General features: G+C 32.4%; 1 protein-coding gene across 1 annotated transcript; it reads left to right on the top strand.

Annotated features, from left to right (window-relative positions):
- The first annotated feature begins 621 nt into the window (after positions 1-621).
- Positions 622-13,252, top strand: AUG7 (nuclear matrix protein). The gene is made up of 10 exons (XM_020377860.3): positions 622-858; positions 1,226-1,477; positions 2,024-2,109; positions 2,639-2,700; positions 4,193-4,284; positions 4,390-4,515; positions 7,802-7,892; positions 9,493-9,600; positions 11,209-11,307; positions 12,747-13,252. Exons 2-10 carry the CDS (start codon positions 1,344-1,346, stop codon positions 12,939-12,941), a joined length of 993 nt encoding a protein of 330 aa, XP_020233449.1. The 5' UTR covers positions 622-858; positions 1,226-1,343; the 3' UTR covers positions 12,942-13,252.
- Positions 13,253-14,697: the final 1,445 nt, after the last annotated feature.

Raw genomic sequence — 14,697 nt, 5'->3', positions numbered from 1 at the left:
TAATTAAAATAAAATATTTCCTTATCTTATGACTTAATTAATCTAAATTTATTATTTAAAAAAAAAAGAGATGGTATGTCACCTCTCTTATGGTCTTTTAAATGACAAACACTACCCTTTTTATTTTTAAGTGATCACTAACCTCTCTTGTTTATTTATCTAATAGACACATAAAACCCTTTATATAAGATAATAATATAACTCTTAAATTAATGCAAATGTTAATTATTGAATGAGACTTAATCTCTTACTTAATTTAACTCCTAAATTATATCTTGAATACGTGTGTTATGATTTAAAAAATATACTAACTTTAAGAAATAATGTAAAGAAAGAGTTGAGAAATTATTATTTTTTAAATTAGAAATAATAATTTTTTTTGACAAAAATGAAAATTTAGAAATAAAAGATATATATATATATATAATTGATAAAACATGAATTGATTTTTATTGATATTATTTTAAGAGAAATGAATGATTTTTAAAAATTAAAAGAGGTTAAGTAAGCAAATGTCAATAGAATTTTCGTTATTTTTTTTTTCATATGTGAACTAAGGGTAGAAGTGTAACAAAGTAAGAAGTGTAGGGGCACGACGGTGATTGTAGGCGTGGAACTTGAAAATTTTAAGCTGAGAAGAGAAGTAGCAGCACTGAGAGCACCTTTCCACACACAACGGGGTGGTTTGTTTGGTCGTTGGTTACTCAATACTCATCATTTTCCACTTCTCTTTTCTTCGCATTCACTCTTCACTCCCACACTCGCTTTTCTCCCTCACCCATCGTCCCCGCCGTTCCCTCCGATCGCCGCCGTCGACCTCGCCGCCAAGGAAACCGGGATAACAACTCCAATTCTCAGGTAACCGCTCGATCCTTCACCGATTCGCACGTGACTTGCGCCACCTCCAATTCCTGCGCTTGTATTGTAATTTCTATGCTTGCAACCGTAAGGTTTGGCGCAATGTCGTCGCCGGCATTGTAATCGCCAGTGCGCGGTGGGCACTGGATCCGTTTTGTGCATTTGCTAATACTAGAATTTGATTTCGTTTCGTATCCTTCTGGAAATTTTGCTTTTCTAGGGATTGCATTTGGAAATTTTTTTAAACTGTGCTGCACTTTGTGGTTCTATTAGTTTTCAGATCTATCGACTGGTGTTAGTGATGTTTGTTGAGTCTGCTTTAGAAATTGTCCTAATTCTGTCGCGTGTTATGTTGGTGTATTTTCAGTTATTGCTATTATTTTGAGAGGAGCATAAGGATTCGTTTGGTACTTGATAAGTACCTAAGGCCCTATCAGTACTAAAGAGAAAGTGAGAAAGGAAGATGAAATAAGTTCATATAGAAAATGGCATCGAGGCAAATGGAAGAGATTCAGAAGAAATTGGCAGACCTAAATTACCCTAGAGCAAATGCGCCTGCTCAGTCCCTCTTATTTGCTGGCATGGAGCGCTATGCCCTTCTGGAGTGGCTCTTCTTTCGGTATCTTTTTTTCCTTTGTCTCTTGAAGTCCGTTTCTCTGTTTGGTATTTAAGGAAAATAGAAACTGGAATTGTTATTGTTAGGTCTTAGAATAGAGTATTGTCTTTTTGAGCAACCACCATGATATGAGATGGGTTTACTTACCGTGCTTGCGGTTGGGGGGTTGATGTACAATCTTAAACAAATTTTAGGAAATTGTGCGATGTTTATTTGTATTCATTCAGAGGTGAAAATAGTCGGGTGGTAGAAATATTTTTTTTCTCAGGCTCTATGTCTATTGCATGAAAGTGTTCACTGATTTACCCCCCCATTCCATCATATACCTAGCACCAACCAAGTGAAAAAACCAAAACCTTTCCACATTTCCATACTGCTATTTAGAATTTCCACCCTCTTCGTACCATGCGTAGCCCTAGCAACACCCTCTTTCATACTATCTGACATTGTCATGTTTTACCCTATCTGCACCTCTACTACTTACACTTCTGTGATGTATTCCTGTCCATGTTAAGAAGGAATGATCTTTGGTATTTATGCTTACAACAGGCTATTAGGTGATAAGTCACCCTTTTCTCAGCAAAACTTACAAGGGGATGGCCTTGATCGTGATGAGGAGACTGGTCGAATTCAGTGTAAGTGTTCTCATTTGCTTTGATTTGAAATTACCAATTTGGCTAGTTTGTAACCTGGTATCCAAGCTTTCTTTGAGACTAATAAATTTGTTTTCAATTTTTCATTTGTATGTGATTGTATCGTGTGGTAAAGGTTGTGCTGTTTGGTTTCTTATAGCACACCACTTAAAGTCAATCAACCTTGATGCTGTAATTTTCTAGTTCTATTCAGTCTATATCCTGCCAAAGACCTGTTTGATATCTTTTTATTTTTATTTTATTTTTTATTTTTTAAGTAGATAGGCTCTTTGTTATTCCACATTTAGTAACATATTGGCAATTTTTTCTTTTATTGTTTTTTAAAGCTCTAGTGAAACATTCAATTTTTTTTCCCTCTCTTGAGGTAGCTGCATTTGAGTGTCAATTTATTTGGAAGTTGCTTTTTGTCAATTTCCCTTTTGTAGAAGAGTTTAAACATATTTGTCTCTCTTGCACTTTTTGATTGAGTCATCTTGTTGTAACTTTGCTTCTCATGATTTAAAATTTGCAGATTTGGCAGAAATTGCCAAGTTTCTAGGTATTACAACAACTGTAGATACAGATGCCATTCAGGTTTGTCATTTTTGATTTATTGCATTACTATTTTACCGCATTTGAGTCCATAAACCAAACCTCTAGCCCCTTTTGGGTCCATTTTGTTTTTCTTCAAAGAATGAATAAAGGAGTATGTACTCCAATTCCTCTCACAGCATGAGGAAGAACATGGATGCACAAGAAGCTTCAGGCGAGCTTTTTGGATACGTATCCAGAAGTATCCTAGAAAAAAAAGATTGGAAACTTTTCGCATATGTATCTGAAAGTATTTGAGGGGTATTGGTGTTTGACAAGGCTATGGTACCAATACTTTTCCTTTTTTGGAGTATTTGGGTTTCATAGATAAGTAGGGGACAACCATCATCCTTTGAGCTAACTTTTGGGGTTGAGTTAGACCCAAGCTCAAATTCTAAGATGCTATTAGAGCCTATAATGGTGATTGTTGTTGAGCTTATCGAGTCACTTGTTATGAGGTTGTTATCTGACTAGCTATGGATGTCTAATTTTGCAAATTTTATGCTCAAAATGTCTAGTCCTCAATATGAAGGGTGTATTGTGGAGATCGTACATTAACTAGTGATATGATTAAAATAGTGTATATAAGTAAAGGACAACTTTCATTCCATGAGCTAGTTTTTGGGGTTAAATTTGGCCTAAACTCAAATTGTCTTGTTCTTACAGTGGATAACCATGCACTCATTGTTCTTTTTTTGGCTGTTCTGATTTCTCTGCTATATTCTTCTGTGTCATTTGAGCATATTTTCTGAATTGTTTTGGGGATGTCCTATTTTTGGGTTATTGTTTTTAGTTCTTTGTTTGACATGCAGTGTCTAATCACAATGAGGTAAGGATTATTAGTATATTTGAGCCTGTCAGTATTGTTGGGAAAAAGTTGATTATGATTACATTTCTTAATAATATGTACTGTTTTTAGCGATACCTGTTAAAAACTGTTTTCAAAGAGCTTTCTAGATCAATAGATGTAGTATCAGTGCAAACATTAATGCTTGTGACTACATCGATGAAGTTATGAGCAGATTTTAGTTGTCTTCATGGACCCTTGTCTTGGTTTATAAAGAGAGATAATTGTTATGTGTTAAGTGCTTAAAGCAGAAAGGGTCACAGGCAATTGAATGAACTGGGAAATACCATTTAGTGTACTAAAGCCCAGGAATTTATTGGTCTGGTTCTGTCTTATATTGTGTCTAGCTAACATGTATCATTAGTATTAATAGCTAACCCATTGAATTTTTTCTCAAAAATATTGTGTCTAGCTAACATATTATTGTGTGTTAATAAAGAAAGGAGGTTATTGATAGGCTTGCTACTAGATTTGATATTTTTCTCTTGGATCAAGTGGTCTATCATCTTTTGATTTTATGGGAAAGAGTGAATATTTAAAGTTTTATGTACTACTAATATGCTTTGCCATGCATTATAGTATTATTCACACAGATTCTGGTTATGATTTACCTCGAAAGCTGGTAAATATTATTCAAATATGTGACAGGGGCATGGAAGCTATGAAGACCGTACTGAAATGCTTCGTCTTATTGTAGATTTAGTGGAGGCAACAATATGTGCAGATAATCCAGAATGGAGGTTGTCCACTGTTTTATAATTTTGCAGTGATAATTTTTTTCTATAATTTTTTGTTTTGCAGAGATGGAATTGACATAGATTTGGTTTGTATTCTGATTTCTGTAGTGTTGACGAGCAGGTAGCCAAGGACATCCAATTGATAGATTCCATTGCAGAAAAACAAGCTCAAATATTTTCTGAAGAATGTAAATTGTTTCCTGCAGATGTTCAGATTCAATCCATATATCCATTGTAAAAGTTTCTTCCTTTTCTTATGAATATTTTACCTTCGCATTCTGTGACTGTTTGAGTAAATATCTTTATTTCATAATGATAGGCTTGCATTTGTATCTTAACTCACCGAAGTATTTAACATTTTATATAGCATTAACATATGTAACACAATAGGGCTATAGGACATCTTTGAACTTGATAGATTCTTGATTAAAGAAACAAACAGAACAAGAAAAGATCACAAAAACCAAAAGAACAAAATTCAGAGTTTATTCCTCTGCCTAGGGAAATCTCCCTTCTCTCAACTGTTTCCAGTTATTACAATGATAATTCCAGACACTCTAAACAACATACAACCCTATTTAAAGCGGCTGAAACCTACCATCAGTACCCAAGTCCCTGCGTTTCCTTCTAGAATACATTTTTAATAATGGGCCTTGGGTCCTTTCTAAAATTGGGCATTGAGCCTCTGAGTCCCTAACAATAACCCCCCCCCCCCCCCCTGTAAAATCAACCTTGTCCCCAAGGTTGAGTGAAGGAAACTGCTCCTGGATGAATTGGTGTCTTCCCATGTGGCCTTGTCTGCTGACTTGTTTTCCCACTGAATCAGAATTTGGGCTACTGATTCTCCTCTTCTACTGATATTTCTGGTAGCTAGAATAGCCTTTGGAATCACTGTTTCTGCCTCCATTTGCAAATCTGAGGGAAGTCAGGTTTCTACCGGATGCTCCGCAATCATCTTCTTAAGTTGACACATGAAATACTGGGTGAATGTTTGCTTGAGCTGGAAGTTCAAGCTGAAAAGAAACTGATCCCATCTGTTTAGTAACTAAGAAAGGTCTGTAATAGCGTACAGCAAGCTTTGGGTGTGTTCTTTTTGCTAAAGAACCCTGCCTATGTGGTAGAAAATCCTGTCTATGGGGTTGAATTTGAATTTAGACCCAATCCCCCACCTGAACAGTAGATGGCCGCCTATGCTTATCGGCGGGGTCTTGGAATTGGCCTGAAAACCTTCCCTGACACAAAACATCCATTTTTGAAACCCATGGCAACCTGATTTTACAGCTTATTAGTTGAACAACCTGATTTTCGTAACCCAACGGATTCTTCTTGCCTTAAGGTCGCTAACCTTTCAAAAACATTACTGCTTTAATTCTCCCCAAATCTTTGAATTAAGGCATTGGGAAAACCTTTCCAAGTTGAATTCAGGTTCTTCTGGCGCGAAATCCGAAACCAGTGTATTGCCACCCCTTTCATGCTAACAAAAGCCAGTTGCAACTTTTCAGTAGGATGTATTTCGTGCACCTCGAAAAACTTTTCTGCCTGAGCTATCCACCCAATGGGGTCCACATCTTCAAAGATTGGAAATTCAACCTTCTTGGCCCAAGATCGACCATCATCATTCCCCTTTAATGCCTCATTGTATGACTTACTGACTACTTTTTTTGGCCCCATAGAAGTTGAACCATCTGCCTTTTCTTCTTTGCCGTCTACACTCTCCTCATCTCCCCCACCATCCTGCTTCTGCATCAATTTAACATCTGCCATCAGCTGCTTGATGTCTTGAATTGTCGCCACATTTTGGCAAAATTCAGGGAGTTGTAAGGTTTATTCTGCTGCCATTCTTTTTTTAGATATTCCACTGAGGTTTCAATTCTTGAAACAGTTTTCTCCAACGCTCCAATTCTTGACTCCATCTCCACTGGTCAGTTCTTTGGAATCTGGCAGGTCAGACCAAAATTGATGGATTCTTTATAAAAGAAAGAAACAAACTGAACAAGAAAAGATCACGATAACCAAAAAATCAAAATTAAGTGTTTTATTCCTTTGCCAAGGGAAATCTCCCTTTTCTCAACTGTTTCCAGTTATTACAATGATAATTCCAGACACTTTCTAAACAACATACAACCCTATTATTTAAAGCTACTGAAATCACCATCAGTACCTAAGTTTTTACATTTCCTTTTAAAATGCATTTTTAATATTGGGCCTTGGGCCTCTGGGTCCCAAACAGAAGTGCCTTTGTATGGTTTATGGTGCACATCAAATATTGCTTTAAGTTCAGGGAAAAATATTCCAAGTACAAAATAATGAAATATTGAAATTGAATACCATGCTTATGCACAGGAAACTGACATTTAATAATTTTTTCTCTTCAAATATTAAGATTGTGAAATATAAATTGATGAATACCATTGAAAATTTTAGTCTGGTGTCCATAGAATTAACTTTTGTTCAATGTTAGATGGAAGACTAATCTTTTGTGTTGATCTTCAATTATGTAGAATATCATCAAATGTTTTGCGCTTTATTTTGTTCATAGAGCACGTTGCTTATGTTAAGAGACTTAACTGTAATAAGAACTCCAGAAATAATTTATTGATGAGTGGCAGAATAAAATGATGCAATCTGGCCTTGAAGGATATTTTATCCTCTCCTTAGTTTTACATTCGCTACTTCTGCCAGTGGAACTTATTTTTCTAAAAAAATAAATAAAAGTAACCTATTGCTTAGAAACTAAACTTGATAGATAGATAACTGACACTTGTTTGCTTTCTTTAGTTAAGTAAAAGGTATTGAAGCTGCATATGCATTCACAGGCTTAGCGCATGTTTGGGAATGATGATTTCTCATATTTTCAGCTTGTTTTATTGAAAAAAGTTGTATTTCTAAAAAAATCTGCATGTTTGGGAAACTAGATTAAATTTGTGAACATTTTTTTTTCTTCTGAAAAACAAGTTGTTTCAAGAATCTAAAAATTTGAAGTTTATGATTATTTTTCAAAACCTTTTTATTTTTTTCCTGAAACTAATTTACTATATAAAAGTTGATTTTTTTGTTATATTCAAACAAAATTAAACATCTCAAAATTGCTTTTCAGCCAACTTATCCAAACAAAAATTCATTCTGATTATAATCAATTATAACAATAATCAATATACATATTATCAATTATTGAACTAATCTAATTTTCGTAGTTTTCCCAAACACACCCTTACACATTAAACATAAAAAAATTAAAAATGAGGCCATCAATTGAGCTTTTTTTTTTTTTTTTTTTTTTTTTTTTTTTTTTTTTAAGTTTATTGTGTTTCCTTAAGTAGCACCCATATAAATCTTGCTCACACTGTGGATTTAGAAGTTGAATTTTTTTTCATTCAATTTATGTAAAGTATACAAATATAAAATAAAATATGTACAATTGGAAGTTCATTTGAGGGAAATAATTTATCTTTTGCCAGTAAAAGAAATTCAATCTAATGAGATGTAGTGACATTCTAACTTTTTATCACACTATTTTCAGGCCAGATGTTTCTGAGCTGGAGTCAAAGTTTTCTGAACAATCAAAAATATTGTTGAATCTTCAACAAAAAGTTGATGACCTGGCATCCAAGGTATACTGAACTTCTCAACCCACTGCTTGTCTTTCATAGTCATATGGTAAGATACCTGTATGAATAGATGGAAATTGATCAGAGGCATGAAATTTTTTTTCTTTTCAGCCACATGGTTTCACCTAGTTAATGTACTGTATGTTTGACAATTTTGTTTTTACCAAAATAAACCTATGACAGTAATAGTTTTTCTGTTTCTTGGTAAATAGTTTCCAGACACCTAACTTTCTTCCTTGATCCTCTTTCTTAGCCTTTCTTGTTCCTGCCTTTTCAATCCATTCAAGGGATTCTCTAAATGAGGACATGAACTAAGTTTCTCATTGACACTGCATTATGTTATGATTTCCCTCTTCTGATGCTTTGCCAGTTGAACTTTTGTTCAGTTGTCAGGCATTTCTTGTTAAGAGCTACTGTTTTGCAAATATTGTTGTTATGTAGATTTAGGCAACTGGTCTTATAAGCTAATAAACTAATCTACCAAAAGCTAGTAAAAATTTACTTCGCTATTTGATTGCTGCAATTTGATTTTCTCTCGTCATTTTGCATCTATAGTATAGTTAGGGTGATCAATTGAATTAGTCTTCTGAGTCCATTGTTATTTTCTTTGCAAATTTTTGAAAATAGGAAATAAAGTGAAAACAAAATGACAATTTTATAATTATTGGTGAATATATCATCCAATAATGATGGAAAAAGAAAAACAAATCCAATGTACCCTCCTGTTTTGTTTAAGAAAAGGTTCTGTTTTCATTTTCCATCTTCACAAAAATTACAGAAATTCTACCATGTTTTTATTTCATAGAGTGAAATATGTTTTTATCCCTCAAAATATTTTAAAATGTTAGTTTTCGTTACTATAAAAATTCAATATGGTTTTAGTCCTTGCATTTATCCAAAAGCACACATTTTTAGTCCCTAATGAAGGACTAAAAATCACACCACTTTAGATAAATGTGGGGAGTAAACATATTAAATTTTTATAGGATTAAAATCAACAATTTGAAATATTTTGAGGGACTAAAGACATATTTTACCTTACTTCTTATCTTCAAAGAATTGTACAGGAAATAGCAAAAATAAGATTTTATTGTTTTCACCATTTTTTGTACAAATCTTTGAAGGCTGGAGGTAAAGTGAAAATAAGGTAACATTTATGTAGTTATTTTATGAATTGTGAACACAGGAATGAAAATAGAACCTTGTTCTTAAACCAACAGACCTTTTTCGTTTCCTGTTTTCACAAATACAACAAAGTCATCTTGTATTCACCACCTCATGTTTTAAACGGCCTTGTTTTCAATTTTCATTGTTTCCTATAGAAATCTTTAGAAACAGGGAACAAAATGGATACATGCGACATTTTTGTACTGATTTATGAAATAGGAAATTAAAATAGAAGCTTTTTTTTGAACCATACAAGCCTTTAAATTTTCATTTCTTGTTTTCTCGGAAGTCTCTAGTCTCTTTTTCTTTGTCTCTTGCCATGTTTCTTGACTTTGTGTGCTGTTTTTCCATTTTAGTCTTAGTCTCTTATTTTCTAATTCTTGATTTTTTTATATAATATTATTGTACTTATTTTGATATTGTTGCTATCTTGTAGCATGCTTACAATCCAGATGAGGAGTATACTGAGGTGGAAGCCCAACTGCGGGCACATTTGGAGTCTTTCCTAGAGACAGCTAGAACATTCAATTTGATTTACACCAAGGTTTTTTATAAATTTGCTCTAATTTTTGTTGCAAACCCTATTATCCAATTTGTTAGAATCCGGCCAAATAAATATTTAGCTATAAGTAAGGAAACAGTTGTTGTAATAAATGGCACTAGGGATGACAAAAATACCTGTACCCGTGGGTATCTGTGGGTAAAATCCGCTACGGATAATAAATGGATAGGATAATTAGGTACCCGTAGATAATGGGGACGGATAATTTTTTACCCGTTTATAAATGGGGTGGGGGCGGGTATGATGATATCCATACCCGCGGGTACCGTTTAATAATATTTATTAAATATCCTAATTATCCTTGTTCCACATAAACCTAAAGTTACACTCTCATCTTATTTTCTTTTCATATAATTATGTTGGATGTAAATTGATTAATTTTATAACTTTGATTGGATCAATAAGATTTATGTATTTTAAGTTGTTTACTTACGTTTGGAATTATGAGATTGAATTATTATAGCTTTGTGATATGAGACTTTCACATACTTGTGTAAGATTGTTGTATTTTAAGTGATTGATTATCTTGCATCTTTATTATTATTTCAACAGAATTAATGCTAAATACAAATTCAAAATTAACATTGAATTATTATTTTTAATATTTCAATGACATTAAATATAAATTTAAAATTATTTGTAATATAATTTTTTTAATTTCTTAAAAAATTTATAAATATCCATGGATATCTATGGATATCCGTGGGTATTCAAGAAATTCATGGATACCCGCTTAATGGATACCCGCGTGGATATTAGGTGGGTATGAGGCCAATTTTTATACAGCGAGGCGGGGGCGGGTTTACTATTACCCGCCCCCATGGGCCCCATTGCCATCCCTAAATGGCACTATCATTGCTTTTAATTTCAATTACTCAAAGTTCTATTCTTCTATATATATATATATATATATATGTATATATACACAGACACACACTAATAAGGGATTATCTTGTTTTGTATACACATTTTTTGACAATTTTGTCTCTATAACCACTTCTCAAATTGCTCATATTCTCTCCACTATTTTTTTATTTTTATTTTTACAGAATTGTTCAAAACTATTCTTACAATTACAACTATCCAAAAACTACTCTGCCTTTTATTGTTAATTGTTCACTTTTATTTTAACTTTATTTTTTAAAACATACAAGGAGTATCCCATAATTTGAGCATCTAGACCAGAATAGCTGTTTCATCAATATCAATGGTGATGTGGTCACTGTACTGCAACTGCTGAAACTTGTAATTGTAGTTTAGGGTGCATGGTTTTCTGGTCCCGTCAGAGTCTGGACTGGTTTTATTTAGACTTTTAGCGTCTGACTGGGTATAATGTGTAATTTTATATACACTAGTAATACTAAGAATTTCATGATCTAGCATTACCATAGAAGTATTGAAGGAGTCCTTAAATAGTGACCTGAAAGTGCCAAAAATGACTTTTTAAGTGATTAACATGACCTTAGTTGATTTTTAATTTTGACCTTCCATGTGAAATTGGATGATCGGAATTAGCTCGTCTCTCGCTAAGACAATGCTATCTCTCACACTCAACATCTAGGGAAGCTTATTAAAAATTGCTTGTGTTAGGAAATTCGTCCATGGACACACATGATGGAGGTTCCGCAGCTTCATGGATTTGGACCAGCAGCCAATCGTTTATTGGAGGCCTATAAAATGCTTTTGAAGGTAACCTTCTTATGCTTGGCGCGCGTGCACACACACACGCACACACACACACACACACATATATATATATATATATATATATATATATATATATATATATATATATGTAGGGAACATATCAAGTGAGAAGAATTTATTATGAGAAGGTAAGAAGGTTAAAATATAACCCTTAGATTAATCAAGTGATAGAAAATTTGGGATTTAATCAAGTGAGAGAAAATTAATCTAAGAGTTATATTTTAACCTTCTCACCCTCTCATAATAAATTCTTCTCACTTGATATGCTCCCTATATATATATATATATATATATATATATATATATATATATATATATATATATATATGATACTGTTTAAATTATTAGAAATTTCAAATCAAGTGATACTAGACATTATTCTACATCTATTGGTGGTTAGTTACAGAGATACCATTCACAAATATAAAAGTCATTTTATTGGTTCTTTTCATCCAACTTTTTTACTGGTGTCTAGTCTTATTAAGCTATTGGCCAAATTAAGCGAGTAAGAATCCTTGGTAGAACGTCAAATGTTTGCATGACTGCATGCATGCAGATGTGAAGGGGATAAAAAAGTGGGAGACAGTATATGACAATCCCATCTTGGGGTTTAGGCTGATTTAAAGTTGATCCAATTCATATATATATATATATATATATATATATAAATATATTTACTTCAAGAGTAATTATTGGTAAACTAATTTCACTCAGTGATTCATGTTCTATATCAAATTTTAACGATTCAATCGTTGGATTAAAATTTTTTAATGCATAGATTTTGTCGTCTAAAGTATCAAGGTATTAGAATTTTTGAAATGTTCTAAACTTTGGGGTTTGGGATGTTAGTATCAAGCATAAAGTTATCAATTTGGGCTGCGTTATACATTAAATTATATGATTACTACGTTAAAAATTAAAATGATATTTTCAATGCAAGTTTCAATTAAGTTAAAAATGGGTTTGACGGATATTGTAGATCCATATATACCCAATTATGTAAATGGGTCAATTTAAAGTTTCAAGTTTCAACTTGGATTTAACTCATTTATTAATAATGTTTAGCGGGTCAACTCCTTTTTCTACCTGAACATGTGTAGGCCAACACAAGTTCTGTACAATAGAGTGGATGTTTTAATTCTTTGAGTGGTACATTAATTATAATATAATTTGATGGAGTGAATAACGAGTTTTGTTTAAATGTGAAAGATTGTTATGATAAACACTCCTAAGTGTTCGTTTTATTTAAATATTTGTGAAATTATCCATTACTGTTTGATACTAATGGTTCTATCAAACATTGATTGATTTGTTCTGCTGTTAGGCCATGTTAAGAGAATTGAGCAATTAAAGGAGGCTATGTTTTGAATAATATTCACATTGACTTCACTGACTATAATGTATCTCTTTGTTTTCAACAGTTTTTGGGTAATCTACGGAATCTTAGAGATTCACATGCAGCCCTTGCCTTTGGTTCTTCTGAGACATCCGACGGGCCTTCATCCGTCACAAGAATAATCTCTGAATGTGAATCTGCATTGACAGTCTTAAATCGTGATCTTGGAATTCTCTCTGCTTCCATTGCACGTGAACAGGGAGAGAAGATGAACATTTAATGAAACATGAGAAATTTATTAATCCTTATTCTTTTGGATTTTGTGAACTTGTGCATAATGTTCATATTGTTAACATGAGACGTGTTAATGTGAAGTCCGCATAGTTGTATTATCCAGACTATAATTTAGAATTTGCAATGTAAGCAAGTTTGAAATACTGGGTGTATGTAAACACGTGGAGGGTCTGAAGAGTGATACATAGACATGTAAACTCGGATTAGTGTACCCAATACTAAAATATTATTGAGAAACTTAATCACAGTACCCAATTAATATATAAAACATTAAATAATGTAAATTATGAATACACACTATTCAGGGCATGGAGTAATTATTATCCTTCATAGATATGTCAATTCACAATGATCAACTAATCATGTAATTCTCGACTAGTCTACAAGTTTAGACAAAAAAAGGCAAGACCAATATCAATGAAGTTTTGCGTGCAGTGGCCGTAGATGGTGGTCGTGAGTTGTGGTCCTGCAATCGCAAGTTTGTCTTAGCCTAGCAAATGAGCAACCTGGTCACAGGTGGTGGTTCTAAGTTATCAAAGATTGCAGGTGACTTCATTGTTTTGCAGCATATCGCCGACATAGAAGTGATCAACAGAAGTGAAGACATCACCATCGAAGTCAAATGGAGTGTAATTTAGAATGAGACGTGATTTTGTTGAATAGAATAAAGGGGTGGGAAAGCCCTTGTAAAATGACCATGTTTTCAGTTTCGGGGGCATTTTACAACATTGATTGGCTCAAATCTTGTTTGAGATTTTTTTTTTAATATTTAGTTTGTAGTTTCCATTTTTTTTATTTTAGAAATTTATCAACAACTAACCCCGGTGTAAATGCTAGTTCTTTTAACTTGTATCTGAAAACTGTAATTAAGATTTCACATATCTAGAATCATTTCTCTTATAAATTTTATTTGTTATAATGATTTTAAATAATTTTTTTTATTAAAGATTGTATTATTATTTTGATTGTTTTTGCTATTAATTTGATGCTTTTAATTTAGAAGAACTTTTAAACAATAATTTATCACAATTTGCATCTTTTAATCTTAGAATTATAAGAATGTCTCATTAATTTTTTTTATACTAAAACAAACATAATTTTGATTAAATTATAGAACTTCAGACTCTCATTAATGTTTATAATCATGGACTATTGTCATTTTTATTTTGACTAAAATATAAAATTTGATATTGATAGTTATAAGATATCTTATTTCAAGAGTCTTTATGATTATTTTATTTTCTCTAAAAAGAAGCATTAAAATCTGAATTTTATTATGTTGATTTTTTTGTTTTATTTATTTATTTTAGTATTTTATGCAAACTTAACAACTATATTAAATAAAATAATAATGTCACGAACATCACCCCATCATATTGTTTCATGTTAAACAAGTACATTTGTTATTATATCTACTTAACCATAACAAGACAAATATAAATACAATAAAAAGAGATTGGAAACATTATCAATTGGAAAAGGATAATACTTATATAGAGTTACTGGAACGGAGTCGCGATTGAAGATATAACTTTATCATTTAAGAATGAAGTAAGTTATATTTTTTTTTTATAAAAAAAAAAACCAATATCTAACTTGTAAATGAAATAGGCATAAGGACCCAAAATGTAAAAAAAAAAAAAAAAAAAAAAGAGTGGATGCTAGGACCTAGGGCCAACCTTGATTTTTTTATTGTCATGAATAAAGTGAAAAAAAATGATGCCCTCATAATTATTTAAATA

Source organism: Cajanus cajan, chromosome 3 (assembly GCF_000230855.2).
Source record: "Cajanus cajan strain Asha chromosome 3, NIPB_CcT2T_4, whole genome shotgun sequence".
Lineage (NCBI taxonomy): Eukaryota > Viridiplantae > Streptophyta > Magnoliopsida > Fabales > Fabaceae > Cajanus > Cajanus cajan.
This window is presented reverse-complemented; position numbering and strand designations above follow the sequence as displayed.